Raw genomic sequence first — 19,552 nt, 5'->3', positions numbered from 1 at the left:
CATATACTGCCAGAAAATATGTTTAGTATTAGGACAGAAATGTTAATTTAGGTGCATCCTTAGTATGTTGTACACTCATTCTACCCCATAAAAGAAGCAGTATACAGAATACAGCATTGAAATAAACTAAATTGAGTCATGTAATTCTGGTTTTATGCTGTTTCGTGAGTTCCCAGGCTCTTATCAGTGGTACACAGGCTGGACCTTATTGAAGGGTGGCTTGATGTGTACATGTGGACACTGATAAGAAGGTACTGAAAATGATCTCAAATTTCAAGAATAAATATCATTTATCAAATATCATGTCTTTCAGGTTTCCACCGTGAATTCTGGAAGAGGCAGATTCATTGTCTGGAGTACAAGAGATAAATGAACCATATACTGGGGTAAATCTTGTCTTGACCTAGCTAACCAAAATTGGAACATTTTTAACCAAGGACTTATTAGAGCACACCATGTGCAGTAGCTTTTGAAACAGTATGTACTTCAGTGTAGGCATTCTCTGCTGCAGTGCTGTTAGCCAATCAGAGGCGAAATGTTTGAATGTATGAATATTCAGTGAACTAAAGCAGGGCTAAATAGAAACACCAGAGCACTTTTTTCACACAAAAAAACTGCTCACATGGCATTCATTCAGATTAGACATTTTAAAATGAATTTCCACAACTAGACATTTTAAAATGAATTTAAAACGATGGAATGAGACCTTTAAATGGGTCAGATGACCCAGGCACACAACTAAACTGTGTATATTAACTTAAATATTATGGATTTATTATGAAAAAAATCATAGATGGAAATGAAAAATTAAAAAAGCATAGATGGGATTTGGAGTCACACAACAATAAAAAAAAATACATCTCAAGGATTTTAATAATTATATTTCAAGGTAAAGTATATAGTTCATGGGTGGGGACAGGAAACAAACGCAATTTTTAATGTATTTAATTACATATGTTACTTTTGCAATCAGGTCAATGTACAAGACACTATGCTTAATAATAAAATGTATTTTAAAGTTTTGTGTGCACATTTATACATGTAAATTCCTGGGGACAGATGTGCCATTTAAAGATGTTAAATTAAAAGAATTAATTAAACAAATGCATAACAATACATAAAAACAGTGAATTAAGTATATATATATATATATACATGTATATATATATATATATATATATATATATATATATATATATATATATATATATTAAAACCATAAAAATTTAAAGTTATTTCGCAGGGAACGCCCTCGTGCCTCCCCTGCAGCGCGCGGTGGGTTGGGGGCGGCGCGCCGGGCCAATGCAGCTCCAGCCTGCGAGCGGTGGACGGTAAACAACAGCAGCCGAGGCGACCCCGGCTCAGCAAGGACACGCAGCGCAGCCGCCGCACGCAGACAAAAACACCCCAGCCGCCGCGTATCGGGTGAAAGATGCTTCGCGGGACGGTAGAATGGATGGGCTGAGACTGAGCGGAGGCGCTGTGGACGCGGGGACCCGAGCCGGACTGATTTTAGGGAGGATTTTCGGCTGTTTCGGGACGTTTGTGGCTCTTTTTGTCGTGTAGCTGCTGGAGCTGCTAACTGCAGCACTGCTGCCGCTGCTGCTGCGGCCGGGCGCTGTGTAACACTGTGTACAATGTGTTCATTCATTGCGGAGAGGTAGATTAGCTAGGTTAGTTTAGGTTAGCTGCAGTTAGTTAGCTAGTTGGGCTTTTTAACTAGCTGGTTCTTTGCTAGTTAGGCTAGACTGGACTAGACTGGTTTGTCTGCTTTGTGTCATGGGATAATCTGGGCTCTCATGGCTTTAGAGGAAGCTAACAAACATTAGCGTTAGCTAGATATAAATGTGTGTGTTAGCGCTGTTTACCATTAGAATATGGAATTAACTAAACTGTTTAGCTAGCTAATCTAGTTAGTTAACTAGATTTTTTGATAAAGAATTAACTGAGCTCAAGTTTGAAGAAGAACAGCTTAGACAACAATTACAGCAAGCTGTTTAGGTTGCTAACTAAGCTAGTCAGTGGAGACAGTTGTTAGCTTTAAACTAGGGCTGCAACTACTGTAATCATTTTGTTAATCGACTAATCTGACATTTATTTATTTATACTGATTAGTTGGTTCGATTATTCAACCACTGTTACCGCCATCATCTCAATCACCTACTTACTGTTGGTCTAACCCCATCTGTCAATTTCTTCTTCCCCTTCGATTAGTCGGTTGGATTAGTCAACGACTATTTCTGCCATCCCTTCAGTCACCTTTGTTGATTTTTTTTTTCTTCATTTTTGATTAGTCAATTCGATTAGTCAACTACTATTTAATCCACCCCCAAAATTGCTGCTCCCCACATTTGACCATTTTTTTCTTCTTAGATTATCCGGTTTGATTAGTCAGTGTTGATTGCTTGTATATTTGGACATCTGTCATATTTCTTTTCTACTTTTTTGATTAGTCAATTCAATTAGTCGACCACTATTTCTGCCACCCCCAAATTACTGCTTCCCACATCTGACGATTTTTTTCTTATTAGATTAGTCAATTTGATTAGTCAAAATCAATTACTGCTTACTGTGGGTGTGCCCCACATTTTCTGTTCTTTCTTTTTTTGATTAGTTGATGTGATTAATCGTTTTGATTAGTCCTGTTGGTGTATCCTACATCTAGTGAATTCTTTCCCCATTAGGCGATTCAATTAGTCAAAAGCTGTTTCTGCCATCCCATCAAGCACTGCTTCCTGTGGGTATGCCCTATATCTGTCAATTTTTCTTTTTCTTCGATAAGTCGATTTGATTAGTCAAGGACTATATATTTGCCATCCCCTCAACCTGTCCTATTGTGTTTCTGCCCGCAGCACTTTGTGTAGAGCTGTGCAATTACAAATTATCGAATAATCGACACATGAATTTTGTGTAGGTTATGTCGACTAATCGTTGTAGCCCTACTTACTGATATAAGGATGGTAATGATTAAGGTTGAAGATGAACTTTAGATCAGGTTTAGTCATTTATATAGTCAGTATTATAGTTAGTTGTTGTTGATGTTTTTGTTATAAACTCAGGAAGGATCTGCATTGTGTTTAGCCAGCCTTCTCAGTGTTTTGAATAAAACATCGTTTATAATAAGAATAATAAGTATAGTAGTGATGGCCTCCTGGAATAACAGTGGAGATGCTGAAGGCGGAGACCCCGTCGCGCCGCTCCAACCGTTCCCCCCGATAGGAGAGGACTCCGGGCAGGCTCTCAAATCCAAGAGCCTCCCCGCGCTGAACTCCAGCCAGCCCCCGGAAACAGATGGCCCGGGGAGGGTTAATTCCGCGGCCGGAGAGCAGCGGCTCCTCGCGGGGCCCCGGGGTGGCTCCCCCTCCAGGCCGGAACGCACGGCCTCCTCCTCCAGCCTGGCCGGGCCGGGCTCGGCCCGCAGCTCGGAGGCGGGCGGCGGCCGGGCCGCTGGAAGACGCCGAGCCGCGTCTTTCCTGTGGGATCAGCTGCGGAGGGTCTCCGTACGGCGGTACGCCCGCGGACTGTTCACAGACTCGCGCTGCTTCCTCTTCTACATGTGTTACCTCACCTTCATCCAGTCCCTCATGGTGTCCGGGTACCTCAGCAGCGTCATCACCACTATAGGTAAACAGCTGCAGCATGTTTTAACCTTTTTTTCTTTCATATTTTGTTAGTTTTACCAATAAGTAATTGTCTTCACTCTTATCTAGGCCTAACCCAACAATACCAAATTATAATCTTAATAATTTTGGCTGAACAAGCTTCTTGTGTTTACTAAAGCTCACACTGTGGCCCGAATTTGATCTGGATAAAAACAAACCACATAAATATGCTTGAATGAGCACACCCAAAACACATTTAAACCGGACAACACTTTCACTTAATTTAAATGGAGACATTACCCCAAATATTTCTGAGTTTTTTATTTTGTTATTCTACCACTGAAACCCTCCTCCACTGCTGTCATCCATTTTCCAGTCTGCTTTTATCTTTCCAATTTTAGACTGAGACTCATTGCCGCATATCTCATATGAATCAATGTATTGAAACTGTAAGCCTTTTGACATTTCGTGTCTTACAGGAAACACATCTGTCACATATTTTGAGAGAGTGGATATGGTTCATTTTTACCTGCTGTTTGAACATAGCATGTAAACAGGTCTATATATGTTAACTTAGTTTGAAAACAGTGTTTATTATTTCAGATATTAAAACATTTTTATATATCAACTACAATATCTAATGTCAATTTCTTTGAAACTGACACAAATAAATCCATAATTCCTGATATTATCCTCTTCAGTAACAAAGATGCCCTGAAGCATTGCAGAGAATTGTCTTGCTATATATCAAGTATTGCAGAATCACAGAATTGTAATATCATCATTATCATGGGAAAGTATTGTGATAATATTTTATTGTGAGATTCCCTGTGATTCCCACCTTTTTACAAATGCTTTATCATTCACATGGAAATTCAAATTTCCTTTGTTTGCGTTGTTAAGGAACAAAAAAAGCAGTGGAAATAGTTAAATCAGGAACCTAAGAAGCAGACTGGACAAAACTACTGTCACCTTTTTAAATTAGCGTGGTAGCTCTTTAATTTGTATTAAGAGACAGGTTTAAATGCAGCTTGGGTGTGTTTATTCTAGCATATTTTGATAGTTTGATTATGACAGTTTTTTCTTAAATTAGATTTAAAGTATCACAGAGTATCACCTTGTTTATATTGTTGTACCGTAAACCCAATATAATTAGTAGAATAGTAGAAATAGTAGAAAGGCTAAGGTGTAGGATACTCATTCATAGTTAGGGAAAATGTGCTACAAAATATTACACTGATATGCCACATACTAGTATTCTGTCCCATGACCTTTGCCATGTCCCATGAAAACTGAAGTAGACTGCACTGGCCTGTGGGAAATGTGTGATACCTTCCGGGCATTGAATGTGGAGGGGATTTCACAATCATCATTGCCACTCACACTGCGTTATCTGCACTGTGTATGGTAATACCTTCCATGATGTACAATGAAAACCCACACAACTTCAGAAAGGGATTGTTCCATCCATCTGGCACTCACTATCAGAACCCTGATAGAATGCCTTGAACTCTGACACCTTTGCCATCTTTGCCAGAGCATGCCGGTCTGTGTCCACTCACACTTCTCACACCTCCCAACTAACAACAAAACAAATATTGTCAGATTTGACATTTTTTGTCTTGTTCCAGTGCACCCAAAATAAATAAACACCTTTTTTTTTTTTTTTTTTTTTACCTTTTTTTATTGTTTAATATACATTATGTAAAGAATTCACATGCATTAATCAAGGATCTGTTGTCTTTATTTTGTAGTTTTGTCTATACTCAGATAATTCCTTGGGTTTATTAATATGTGTTTTTGTTTTATTGTAGAAAAGCGATACAGTCTGCGCAGTTCAGAATCCGGTCTGCTCGTCAGCTGTTTCGACATCGGCAGTCTCCTTGTCGTCGTCTTCATCAGCTACTTTGGAGGGCGGGGCCAAAGGCCACGTTGGCTCGCCATTGGGGGGGTGTTCATCGCGGTGGGTGCCGCACTTTTCTCTCTTCCCCACTTCATCTCTCCGCCCTATCAGCTGGAGCAGTTGAACACCACGGGTCGGGGCGAGGGACTGTGTGCCAACCCGGGCAGCAACAGCAGCAAGAGAGAGGGCCCGGTGGTGTGTCCGCGGGACCAGGAGGACAGTGAGCATGCTCTTTATGTGGCACTTTTTATTTGTGCTCAAATTCTGGTGGGCATGGGCTCCACACCCATCTACACACTCGGACCTACCTACTTGGACGACAATGTGAAGAAGGAGAATGCCTCGCTCTACTTAGGTCAGTACCACTGTTTTATTAATTGAATTAATATTCTTTATCCTGACTGCTTAGTGAGTAGGGTAGAGTAGGGTCACGATATTAGAAACAGATAATTTGATGTTTTGATGCATGCTTTACATATTGTGATGATAAAAAATACCAGTATTTTTACAGATTTCAAAACTTGAAACATTGGCCAAAAGCTAAATACTGAACACATTTTTGGATATTTTTCTTTAATTTTGCCAATATAATTCAATATTGAGTTTATTATTTATTGTCTAATTGTATTTTTTGTCATGCTTAAAAAAATGCAGTTTCAAAACTACAAATTAAAATATTGATTGAACATGTTTAATGTTTCAGCATACAAGCCAACAAAGTACAATACATTTACCTCAGTAGTTCATTTTTAATCATTAATGTTCCTCAGCAGTTCATTTCTACTCATGATTTTACCTCAGCAGTTTAATTGTAATTATGAATTTACCTCAGTAGGTCATTTCTAATCATGAATATACCTCAATAGGTCATTTCTAATCATGAATATACCTCAGTAGGTCATTTCTAATCATGAATTTACCTCGGCAGTGCTATTCTAATCTTAAGTTTACCTCAGCAGTTCATTTCTAATCATGAATTTACCCCAGCAGTACTACTTAAGTCACAACTGACATTCACACAGTGAAAGACAGACTGTCTTTTGGCAAACAAGCAAATGCTAAGCGTAGTTAGTTTAGCTTGCATTACTGTCCTAACCCTGTACAGCGCATATCTTTCAGCTGGAAAACAAATAGTTTATGAGGTATTAAACTGATTTCAAGCGTGATAAGTGATGCTAAACACATTATTTTGTTAAAGTTTTGCAAGGAGAATAAATAATTAAGTATGTTGGCTCCCAGCCAGCCCCCTCCCTCACTTCCTGCATTGTATACAGCCACATTCTGATACATAGTGCCACTTGGAGAGGAGTGTGGGCCTGCTGCTGCCACTGAAAAAAATCTGTTAGAGGAGACACTGCAGGACAATTAAATATAAAGTACTCATTCTGTATAAATTATTTGGTCTTTTCACTTTAACAAATTTTTGGTTTCCAAATATTTGGTAAATTAAAAAAATACAGTAGTAAGCAACTGACAGATATTTGGCTCATGTTGCAGATGCGGTCTCTAGTAAATATATAAAATTGTTGGAAAGACTGCATGTCTTTTTAGTTTCCATGCTTGGCCTAATTTCCTCCCCTTTGCCCAAAAGCTGTGCCATCCCTCACGTAAATGCCTGTTAAGCTAAAAGGCAGTGTTCAGGACATATTATGAGCTATGAAGGATTATCAGTGCATGTTTTTTTTCAAAGAGCACTCACCATCAACAGTGAGGCCTTTCAGTGTTCACAGCTTTATTTTAGCCTAGATATTGTTTCCTAGAAAATCCTCTGTGTCCAGGTTAATCTGTATGTATGGCTTATGCGTAATTAAGTATTAGCTATACAGGAAGGTCTCTAACTCTTGTGTCTGAAGGTTTGTGTATGTATTATTGTGTTTGTAGCGATCATGTATGTAATGGGAGCTCTTGGTCCGGCTGCTGGTTACTTGCTTGGTGGAGTTTTGATTGGGTTCTACGTGGATCCGAATACTCCTGTGAACATCGACCAGAACGATCCTCGTTTTGTAGGAAACTGGTAAGAGGCATACACACCTATTCCCACACCTAACTTTCATCCACTGGATTTAAATAACTACTCTCATCACCAGGATCATCACAGTTCTACAATAATTAAATTGGTTAAGACTACAATATGTGCTTTTACTAAAAAATAAATGACGAAATGTTATAATCTGGAACAAACTGATCCAGTATTTTGGGAGCAGAGTAAGCACTGTTGTTCAGGGCAGAGGATTCACCCGCAACAATATTGCTGTTTTTTTTTTCCAATCACAGTTTGTGTTCATTTGTCTCTAATCCTTCTTTCATGCCTCTTTTTTTTTACCTTTTTTTTAAACAAAGGTATTTTTATTGTTATTTGCATAATATTTGAAAGGACTTGAGAGTATGCATTATAAAAGAAAAGAGAAAGGTCTCCAGCCTCAATCCCCCTTGCCACACAGCAGCATCAATCTTAAATTTCTGTCTCTTCACTAAATAAACACATAATATATAAATAAAGTCAAGATTTTAAGCACATTCCTTAGTTTAAAGAAAAGGCAAAATGTAAAAAATAGAGAATAAGCATAAAGAAATAAACAAATATACATTAAAATAGACATTAATTAGACATTAAAATAGTTTCCAGAGTGGGTATTTATCAGCTGACATATCCAAAGAATCCATATTGTCTATATAAGTCAAAACAGGTTACCAGATACTAAACTATTTATCAAGTTTATCAAATTTTTTCAAAACCAATTTTTAAAGGCAGGAGGGTTTTCTCTTTCCACTTAAATAATATAACATATATTGCCAATATTGTGACAAACGCTGCCACATTTGAGCTAGATTTCCCCAGATAAAGCTCCTCAGGGTTCACCCCAAATATTGCTGCTATATGGGATGGCTGAATTGGCTGCTCAAACACTCCTGAAAAAGAATTCATAGTGCTTGTTTTTCTACTTAATTCCACAGTTGACTGGATATTCGTGGTTGTTGGACTATTCTCAACTCATCAGAGATATTTAAGTGTTTAAAAACTCCAACAACACTGCTGTGTCTGATACAATCCTGATACAAGTCCAAACCATTTTTTTTTTACTTTTGGTTTCACACTGCAGTTTACTGACAAAGTGTGCTAAAAAAAAACTTTGAATATACTTTACCCTGATAGGTCTGTAGAATTCTGTCAATTTGACAAGCGTTTTTTTAAGCTGTTTTTTGTTTTTTTTATGACGAGCTGTAAGTGTTATGCTGAATTCTGCCTTCTGGACAGACTTTGACTCTCCTTCCAGAACACATTGAAAGTAATAATACTAACAACAGTATAATAGTAATAATAATAATAATAAGAGATTCCTTTTATTTGCGTTTGTGTATGAGGGTTAATCTACAGTTACAGTAGATATACAATAGAATCAGCAGTGCAATAAGTTGTATCCAGGCAGCTGTGTGATGCACCTGCATGCCAAAGGAAGTCAGATTTTGGCATGCAGTCCATTTTCTTCTTCTGTTGTTCAATCGTTGATTATTGCCTGTCTCAGCTTCCTGTCATTGGTCTAAAATATGGTTTAAACCACCTAGAAAAGTGTTTTTTCACACTTTAGACTAACCAGGCCATGGTTTATTAGTTTGTCCAGACTAAGACCACCTCTTTTGGACTGTGGTTTTGGTTTGGAACAAACTCGTCAGATGGTTTTGACCAAACAGGATATGCCTGAAAGCACCCTAACATATTGCTAGTGAGAATGGTCCACTAACCAAACAGTGGTTTTCTTTGTGTGGAAACTGAAAGGTCATTAATTACTTCTCTATGTTCTGAGATCTCTGTCACATCACTTTCACTTTTACTCTTTGCATGCAGCAGGTGGAGGGTTCTCTGCTATAGTATGATCTGTATCTCTCTTTGGTGGAGTGGGTTCCTGCTGTTACATCTTTCTCCCTCTCTCGTTTCCTCTGTCTCTCTCTCTTTTTCTGCCTGCATCCGCTGTCTCTCTCAGGTGGAGTGGTTTTCTCTTGTGTGCTGTGGCCATGCTTTTGGTGATCTTCCCCATGTTTGCTTTCCCAAAGAAGCTCCCTCCTCGCCACAAGAAGAACAGGGGGAAGAAGAAGAGTGTGGAGGACATGACCAGCGATGATGATGTGATGAAGGCTAAGAGCCAAGCTGTGTCCTCATCTATGGGCTTTGGCAAAGACATCAAAGGTAAAATATCTGCTCCCTAAATATAGAGGTACTACTTAACCCCTCTTTTGTGTGTGTGTGTGTGTGTGTGTGCAAGCCTCGGGGTAGGGTGTCCTGATTCTTGTGAGGCTGGAGGGGTACTTTAGAGGAACTGGGCATTTTCAGAGGCAGACTCAAAACAGAGGGGTATTAGAATTACTGCCAAGATGAAGAGATGGGAACAATCGGACAATATCGGTATAAGGGACGATATTGACGTAGTTCTTCCGGATCCATGTTCCAGTTTGCAGCTTGAGCTGGACAATAACGTTTACACAAAACGCATTACTGATCCGGATTCCAATTTAACAGTTTACCCATAACCCCCAGAGGCTTCAGTCTGCGGCTGACTGAGTAAACTTTATCTGCAGAGTTTTTACTTTGGAAATGCTGACCAGCAGAACGGCTACATGTAATATTTGTAAATTCAGCATCCGAGAGGTAAACAGATTACCATCAGCAGTCTGTTAGCCGAGCTAGCACTGAACTGACAGAAGCTGCATTCTGGTGTTGTAAAGGTATTATAACTACAGACTGGAGTAAACTATAGTCATAATCCACATATCCTATAAAACCACAGGATCTACAAACACGAACCAGCACAAACACACCCATCTTTTATTAAAAAACAGTGGTAATACAGTTAGCATCGCTAATTAGCCGTTAGCCATCTCTATTAAGATCTACAGTCTGTTAGCCTAACTAGCAAATGCATTCCGGCATTGTGAATGTAGTATGCAGAACTACAGCCATAATCCACAACTAATATCAAACCACAGACCCTACCCACTATTCTTACCAGCAGTAAAAAATCACAGTTATTAAAAACCGTAGTTAATTCAGCTCGAAAACACAGTTAGTATGGCTGATTAGCTGTAAGCTATTGCAGCCAATCCTTTATGCTACCTGTCAAAATAAATGTCTCCTGCGCAACTGTTGCAAACAAAAAAGCCCTGTATTTAATATTTAACTTTTTAAAAAAATTTAATAAAAATTAAAACATTTAATTTGAAAAGAAACTATTGTGTACTTGCATATAAAGTGTGTCAAATAAATGACTTTGGAATGCATTTACATTAAATGCACTTGCGTATACTATTTAAAGGGGTGTGTGATCTGTTTCAGCCTCATTATGTGATCTTAATCATAGTACTATTAATAAACTGAAAGTATCGATATTTGTATCGGTGTCGGCAGTTTTATATCAGTTTTATATCGGAATCGGATCGGAGGTGGAAAAAAGTGGGTTGTCCCATCACTAGCAAGATGGGACACAAGCGACCAAATAAACCCACATATTTGAGTATTTTCCTTGTTAAAAGTGATGAAAACCACTATTTTACCATAGCTTAATGTGTAGTTAAATGTTTTATGGCCATTTTCTTTATAACAAGCATTTAAAAAAAAACTTGCAACAGACAGCAGAGGCTGCAGCATTTATGGTTGCTAAACTTTATTGATCCACTGCTATATATCTGTAACGGATTTTTGAAGGCTTGGAACTGGTGGATGTTGGAGACCTTGTGCTCCTCCACATTCTATTTAAGGATGCCCCACAAATCAGTAAGGTTTAGGTCTGGAGACATGCTTGGCCAGTCCATCACCTTTACCTTTAGCTTCCTCAGCAAGTCAGTTGTCATCTTATAGCGCTTTTCCATCAAAAGATCTCTAGTTCTGTTTGGACTCATAAGAACCGCGATGCTTTTCAGTAAACGTACCGGCACTGTTTGCTGATGTGGACGGAGTCGGAGAGCCCAGCACGCAGTCCAGCACCTCATAAAACACCGGTACACTCCCCTGCCCAGCTCCAGGCTTTTTTGTGCATCAGCTTCAGAAGAGGCTCCGTTCTTGCAATGCAGACAGTGCAATGCAGAGTTAATGCAGTGTGTGGCGGAAGGACTGAGCACTGCAGGCTGACCTCCCACTTCTTCAAGCTCTGCAGCAATGCTGGCAGCAATTATTTTTATAAAGCCAATCTGTTGTCCCATGAAAAGATCTAATAATATATTTACACAAATGTGAGTGGTGTACTCACTTTGCAAGATACTGCAGATGTTTTATATTGTCTATTATGAATGGAACAGAGAAAGGGGTGTTAGATTAGCTGAGTATTAATCTCTCAATTAATATCACTTACCTTGTCTACTTTGTACTCAAGCCAAATGAAGGTCTATAATCGTATAGAAATTAAATCTCTCTTCTCGTCTCTTTCTCTCTGGCTTCTTTTTTCCCCTCTAGACTTGCCGAAGGCAGCTGTACGTATCCTAAGCAATGTGACGTTTTTGTTCGTGAGTTTGTCGTACACAGCGGAGTGTGCCATCGTCACAGCCTTCATCACCTTCATCCCCAAGTTCATTGAATCCCAGTTTGGGGTTCCAGCATCCAGTGCCAGCATCTACACAGGTAAAAAGAAATAAAATAAATACAAATCTTACATAGATGAACTCCTACACAGATGGCTGTGCTATAAATTAGTGGCACACTATATGAACAAAAATTGATATACAGTAACGCTGTTTGGTATCACAATGTCAATGTAAAAAGCAATAAATTAATTAATTAATCTTAATTAGGGAACATTGGAAAAGGGTTCAGACAGAGTGGCCAGTCATTATATTATTACCTTAACAGAGTGGACTAGGTGTAAGCATGTTAGTGCTGTGATGCTAACAGACAAAGCAGTCATCCTTGAATGGGTTAGCAGCAACATTGATGCAATTTTTGCTTGGTTTTGTGTCTTAAAGGGGCACTAAACCCGCAGTTGACTCAACTCATATTTGAAAAAGCCTGAAAAATGGGAGGGGTAGTTTGGGAGAGGCCCTGGATGATGTATGGGTTTAGAGATAAGCAGAAGGAATAGCTGATTGGCTGAGCAGCAGCAGCAGTGTACCTCTGATAGTGGTGAGACGCAGGTGGTTGGGTGTCAGCAGGGGGGGCGTTATTATTGATAGACTGATCTGCATATTGTGAGTGTTTTGTGTACCAAAGTACACAGAAACATCCTCCACGCCTATAGCACAGTTGAACCTGAGAGAGCACTGCGGAGGCAGAAATGTCTACAATAAAAGGCTTTTTTTTAAGGTTAGAAAATGTTCATAAAAATGTTAAGCAGGTCTGGTATGTTTAATTACTTTCAAAGGAACACATTTTAGCTATTATTGGAAAAAACATGGTTTATGGTTTAGTAGTTATTGAAACGCTGCTGCTGCTGCTACTAATGGGGATGCTGCTACTACATCAGGTTAAGTAGAAGTTTGGTGTGTGGGTTCTTTGTGAAACTATGCCTCACTCTACCTCCATATTGTGATAAAGAAGAAAATACAAGTAATCACACCACCCTACTGTAAGTGTTTATTTCTCTCTCCTGTGGTGTTGTGTGTGTTGCAGGGTTGATCATTGTGCCGAGTGCTGGTGTGGGGATAGTGCTGGGAGGATATATCATAAAGAAGCTGAAGCTGGGCGCGAGAGAGTCGGCTAAACTAGCCATGATCTGTAGTGGAGTGTCTTTGCTCTGTTTCTCCACACTTTTCATCGTTGGCTGTGAGAGCATAAATTTAGGAGGAATCAACATTCCCTACACTACTGGGTATGAATATTCAACATCAATGATCTATTTACTCATTTATCAGCAAATAATATATCAGCTGATTATGTACTAGTGGAACTCCAAGTTCCAAGTCCTGCTGGAAAATAAAATCCACTGTTTTGCCTAATTTGATTATTCTCTCTCTTTCTCTCTCTCTCTCTCTATTTCTTTCTCCCTTCACACTCTTTTCAGGCCTACCTTGACTTTGTCTCATCGGAATCTAACTGGAGGGTGTAATGTGAACTGTGGTTGCCGGATGCATGACTACGCTCCAGTGTGCGGTTCAGATGGAATTACGTATTTTAACCCCTGCCTGGCTGGCTGCAACAGTGTCTCCAACGACAGCTCAGGAGTAAGGGCTTATACTTATTTCTAACAGAGTTTTGATCAAAAGAGTTTCGAGATTTTAAATCAATATTTCTCTCAAAAGAAAATGCAAAAATGTATCTATCCTGTAATGGCCCGAAAGAGGTTTCTTCACATTAACTGCTCACTTTAGGTGCTTCCACAACATTTCGATTGAATTAAGTTCAGGACTTTGACTTAGTTGAACAACTTGTGTCATTGTCTTGCTGCATGACCCACCTTCTCTGTTAAGATTCAGCTCATGGACTGATGTCCTGATATTTTCCTTTCTTTTAAATTAGATTTATATGTACTGTAGTCTAATGTTTGTATTTGTGCAGCACTTTGGTCAAGTAATGTTGTTTAAAATGTACTATAATTATAAATAAATTGACTAACATTTTAGAATTCTCTGATAAAATGTAGGATTTATGGTTCCGTCTCACTTGCTTAAATCAATTCAGTTTGATTAAGTAATGATATTGTCTCTAAAAAAGTTTTATTTCCCAGTGTGATAAATAACAAATGTCAGGACAACACACTTGTAACACACACAGCATTGTTAATTTTAATTTAATTTATTGATTTTGATCTTTTCATTAAAAAGTGTATTAGATTTAGTTATTGTTAGTTTTAGTCTAGTGTTTAATAATGTAAAGTGTATGTACACACTTATTAAATACATATCTGTTAAATTAAACACATTTCAGATCAGGAAATTATAGAAGAAATGTAGAAGAAAAACGAGCAATATTCCTTTTAAAGTATTGGATATAATGTTATATTAAGACTAAACAGGACCAAAAATTATCTTGTCAGTTTTGCAATATTATTACTGTGTCTACATTATTCGTTACCAAAGCACTTTTCTCTAATGTGTGTGAGTATGTCCAGTAGGGTTGTGCCATACCGTATCGTTCGCCAACGTTTTTGAATATCATGAACAACATTTTACACTGAAATATCGTGCTATATCACTCACCCCTAATTATCACATCAGGGTACTACTTTTTTTTTTTAACTGGGTTTATCAAAAGAAAATTTCACACTGTTCTCATTTCACATTTAATATCTACTAGAGACAGATTATATATCATTTATTTTACTTTTATTTTGGATATATGGAGATATTGGGAGTGCATTATTAGTATCATAACATTCTGGATCATTTAATTCTGTTACAAATCTGATAACATTCTTGTCTCAATTAGCTTGCAATATCATATGTTATGCAATAATAAAATGTAATTTTCATTTTGTTGCAGTAGTGTACTCTTGAAATATGTTTTCTTATTTAATATATATTTAATATTCTATTTTTTTAATTCAATGTTTTAATACCATAAAATGCTGTGATATTATTTTAGAGCCATATTACCCACCCCTAATGTCAATTATGCAGGTTATAAGCAGTCCTTTTTGTGATCACATAAAGCTTTGTTTGGATAAGCAAGTAAATCTGCATAAAGTTTGGGTTGTCGATATAACCTGTTAAAACATATATGTAATAAATTAGCAGTAAGATTATTCAATTATTAATATACTTAATCATGATAGCCCTAATAAAATCCAGTTATTTTAAACAAATTCTTCCCATGAAAACAACATATGGATTCATTTTCTTTAGACAGTGAATACACACATAGTAATCCTTTTTTTTTCCTTACAGATGAAGAACTATTCGGACTGTGCGTGTGTACAGAGCAGACAGGTGATCACTCCCTCCGGAGGAAATCACGAGCTGCAACTGGTCATTGTGAAGACGTACTTAAACGAGAATGGCTATGCGCTTGCTGGCAAATGCGAGCGCACCTGTGGAACTCTCATAACCTTCCTCATCTTCCTCTTCATCGTCACCCTCATCACTGCTTGTGCCCAGCCTTCGGCTATCATTGTTACCCTCAGGTATATTTCAGGCTTTCTCTCTATGTAGAAAAACGTATACATTTTGCCATTTTAACAATTGAATGAGTGGTTAATCTATATCTGTCATGCTTTCCTCTGTACTTTAATTATGAATTTACCTCAGCAGTGCTATCCTAAACATGAATTTACTTCAGCAGTGCAATTTTAACCATACATTTATCTCAGCAATGCTACTCAAGTCAGAAAATTTACACAGATCAAGGCAGTCTTTTGATAAACAATCAAATGCTCAGCTAATGTTACTTTCCTGCCTTGTACAGCTCATATCTTTCAGCTGGAAAACAGACAGTTTGTAAACAAAAGTGAAAAGTGATGCTGAGCACTTTATGTTGTTCGAATAGAGCCTGTAAACTTAAATTGTCCCTTTCTGTCCAACAGTGATTTAAAAAAAAATCCTGAAGTTAGAGGAAACCCTGCAATAAGACTTCAAATAATTTATACAAAACAATGGTTAATTTATTTTATCTTCTATTTTATTCTGTGTCTTACACTGTTTGGTTGCCAAATATTTGGCAAGATTCTCACAGCAAAATGTGTTTTTGCCAAAATCTTATTTTCTGACTAAATCTGATATTTAGTTTAAGCTGTTCACACCATCTATTTAATGTCTGACATCTGTCTGAATAGTTCACGCTTTGTAAGTGGTATGCAGTGTGACAGCAGTGCTTCACGTTAAGTTTTACTTTAATCCTTGAGTCATTGGGGAGTGGAACTTTGATCTCTGGAATGATGGTGTTCCAGTCAGTACTTCTGGGATGAGTTGGGGAGTTGGATGAGGTGGGGTAGTGGTCATCCAACTTACTGACCTTGCCAACAATGACATTTCTAATGTTTACACGTGAAAATGGTGAGAGCTTGTGGTTAAAATACATATCTATCCTTATTTATCCATAGGTCTGTGGAGGAACAGGAGCGGCCGTTTGCTCTGGGAATGCAGTTTGTTCTTCTCAGGACTCTTGGTATGGACACACGCAAAAAGTGTTGTATAAAATTATTAGGCGAATAATATGAGTGTAATATAATGTAGGACATTGTTTATATTGAGTGTGACTATCAAAGCAGCGTGTAAGACTGGTGGAGTAGAACATGCATGCAAACTGTGATTAAAAACCAACCAGGGTTATTCCACCAAATATTGATTTCTGAACTCTTACAACTTTATGAATATGAACTTATTTGAGGTCTGAAAGCTCTGCATCTTTTTTTGTTATTTCCGACATTTCTCATTTTCTGCAAATAAATGTGCCAAATGACAATGTATGTATTTGAAATTTGTGAGAAATGTTGTCTGTAGTTTATAGAATAAAACAGCAATGTTCATTTTACTCAAACATATACCTATAAATAGCAAAATCAGAGAAACTTAATCAGAAACTGAAGTGGTCTCTTCATTATTTTCCATAACTGTATTTTTTAAAAGGAAATTAAAATATTAGCTAGTAAACAACTGCTTAACTATTTTGAACTGCATGTCTGTAGGTCTATATGTGGTCATATGTCAATCAAATTAGCCATTATTATGCTTATACAAATGTTAAACCACATAAAATCAGTATCAGTGTCATTTTACATGTTAAATTTAAAAGTGTGTTAAATGATTGGGGAGAAAATGAACTAACTGTACTCGTCTCTCTCCCTCCAGCCTACATACCTACTCCCATCTATTTTGGCGCAGTGATTGACACCACCTGCATGCTGTGGCAGCAGGACTGTGGCGTTCACGGCTCCTGCTGGGAGTATGATGTCACTTCCCTGCGCTTTGTCTACTTTGGCTTGGCCGCCAGCCTCAAGTTCCTGGGCTTCCTCTTCATCTTCCTCACCTGGTACTCGCTGAAGCGGCGCGAGGACCACACGCACTCGCACACCCGCCCCGTATCACCACTGGACACAGTGAGCCAGCTGATTTGCCACGCAGGGGGGCACAAGGGTCACGCCCGTACACGTTCCTGTCCCGTCTTCCTGCCCCGCCCCCCTGAACCCTGCCACACTGCTATAATAGCATCCGGTCAGCCCCTCAGTCGTGGCAACAGTTGTCCTGGCAATGGCCTGAAAGCAATAACTCCACCGATCAGGTCTCTGGAGAAGGTGGTGATATGAGATATGAGGAATTTTGCAGATATAAACACACACATACACACACGCGCATTATTAAACATACTTATAGGACATGCATACCTGAAGAACAGGTGGAGTTTCCAGCTTTGCTCCAAATGTCCAAATGTGAAGAGTTCCCTCATCTTTGCCATTGCTGGTGCCTTTTTCTTCTGAATTAGACACGCACTCATGCACAAGGTTTGGAAAACACTGGACTCAATACCTCAAAAGGACCTGTACCTCTTTACTTATCCTTACACAGACCCATGGCCAGTATCTCCTTCTTCTTTTACATGCATATATACACACACAAACACACACACACACTCATAGTAAAAAAAAATAAAATAAAAAAAATAGTTGCACCCAGAAGGAAACGTTGGATTGCTATTCTGAAGGACGATAAATGTTCCAAGGATCAGGAAATAATAACAAAAAAATAAATAAACTTGATATGGGCATTAGTTATTGATCTACACATACAGAGGTGGCATCTCTCTGTCTGATGTCGGACCACGAGTCACAGTACACAAGCCTTCTGGTCAGCATTAATTTTTTTGTTTGTTTGTTTGTTTTTTGCAAAAAAACTCAGTTCAGAAGCTCTCGTTCAGTTGTGTTGTAAACTGCAGAAAAGCAATTGCAGAGCTGTCACAGAGTGATTAACGAAGAGTGGTAAAAACCAAGCAAATATCTAGCAGGTTTAATATCTAGACCAGTCGGCAACAGTGAGTTAACAGTGAACAGGAACTTGACTACCTACAGCCAATAGTATAGCATAAAAAGAAAGAACCACTTGATAACCAAGATATCTTCTACGTGGCATCGCTAGTGCTCGCGTGCATTTAGCTCTTGCTTCTCGTTTAAAACACGTTTTTGAGAGAAGGCAGATGAAGAAAATTGTGAGACGACTCGCAATTACAGCCCAACCAGTTGTGTAGTGTGAACAACACAATGACCTGATGACTCAAAAGGACATATATTGTGAACCAGACATAACAAAACATGTCAGACGTCTCAGTATGGAGTTGTCCATTCCTGCAGGCTTAGCTGTAGAGGTGGAGAGTTGACCATCTAAATGTGACTATGACCATCTACCCACTAAGTCACGTTCCTGTTGAATGATTCCTTCTGGGTAACTATTATTTTTTATGATGAGTATAGACACACACACACACACACTCTCTTTCTCTCTCTCTCTCTCATGGTTGTTTTTACGGAGCCAGTACTGTATCCCTTTCTTCTTACCCGTACACGCACAAAGTCTCTTGATTATATTGATACATTTTACAGGGTTTTTTTGCACACACTTGTCTGTCCCCAGTCCTGTCAGTTCCTCTCATTGTCATCTAGTGTGTTTTCATCCGTCAGCACCGTTAAAAAGACTCTGGTATTGCTGGTACTGCGGGAACACTCACATTCTAGTCCACCAAGCCTCTGATTGGTCACTCACCTCGTGGCTTGATTGGTTGATTGATTAGTGAATTGGGCTGTTCATATCAGTTTCAGGTATTGTGGACTGCAGTAAGGAGGAATAAGCTGGGACTCAAACTGGAAACTATACTATGCAAACTTTCCTCTCATTCTTAAAAACAACTGTAAAGATTCAACCCTACAGGTCTGAACACTCTCACACGAAATCGAAACAAGTTGTGTTTTGGAGATTGGAGAAGTATTGACAAAGTGAAAAAGTATTACCCGCAGTGGAAACCGTCTCACTGCTGATCTGCACTAAAGGGACTGTGTGTCTTCTACACTGGATTCAAGTAATAATGGAAGAGGAATTAAGTATTGTTTCAAAGTGTTTCAAACTGTTTTTCTTATCAGAAAAAAAACTGCAACTGGGTGTTTTAATGTCTAAATTAAAGATATTTTGAAAAAAAAAAACTGTTGGTTGT

The 19,552-nt window shown here is 38.5% G+C and overlaps 1 protein-coding gene across 1 annotated transcript; it reads left to right on the top strand.

Annotated features, from left to right (window-relative positions):
- Positions 1–1,274: 1,274 nt before the first annotated feature.
- On the top strand, positions 1,275–19,546 carry slco5a1a (solute carrier organic anion transporter family member 5A1a). The gene is made up of 10 exons (XM_007237640.4): positions 1,275–3,624; positions 5,417–5,860; positions 7,387–7,519; positions 9,486–9,688; positions 11,945–12,109; positions 13,094–13,292; positions 13,485–13,644; positions 15,307–15,542; positions 16,458–16,522; positions 17,206–19,546. The coding sequence occupies exons 1-10, from the start codon at positions 3,144–3,146 to the stop codon at positions 17,658–17,660; spliced, it is 2,541 nt and encodes an 846-aa protein (XP_007237702.3). The 5' UTR covers positions 1,275–3,143; the 3' UTR covers positions 17,661–19,546.
- Positions 19,547–19,552: the final 6 nt, after the last annotated feature.

Source organism: Astyanax mexicanus, chromosome 4 (genome assembly GCF_023375975.1).
Source record: "Astyanax mexicanus isolate ESR-SI-001 chromosome 4, AstMex3_surface, whole genome shotgun sequence".
Classification (NCBI taxonomy): Eukaryota; Metazoa; Chordata; class Actinopteri; order Characiformes; family Acestrorhamphidae; genus Astyanax; species Astyanax mexicanus.
The sequence above is the reverse complement of the archived record's forward strand: the minus strand, read 5'-3'. Positions and strand labels throughout refer to the sequence as shown.

What these genes read in the sequence shown, in the direction of transcription:
- slco5a1a (XM_007237640.4), top strand. Translation starts at nt 3,144, where the DNA reads ATGGCCTCCTGGAATAACAGTGGAGATGCTGAAGGCGGAGACCCCGTC. An exon ending in CAGCGTCATCACCACTATAG is followed by an intron (nt 3,625 to 5,416) that starts GTAAACAGCTGC and finishes GTTTTATTGTAG; the next exon opens with AAAAGCGATACAGTCTGCGC. An exon ending in CTTTGGCAAAGACATCAAAG is followed by an intron (nt 9,689 to 11,944) that starts GTAAAATATCTG and finishes TTTCCCCTCTAG; the next exon opens with ACTTGCCGAAGGCAGCTGTA.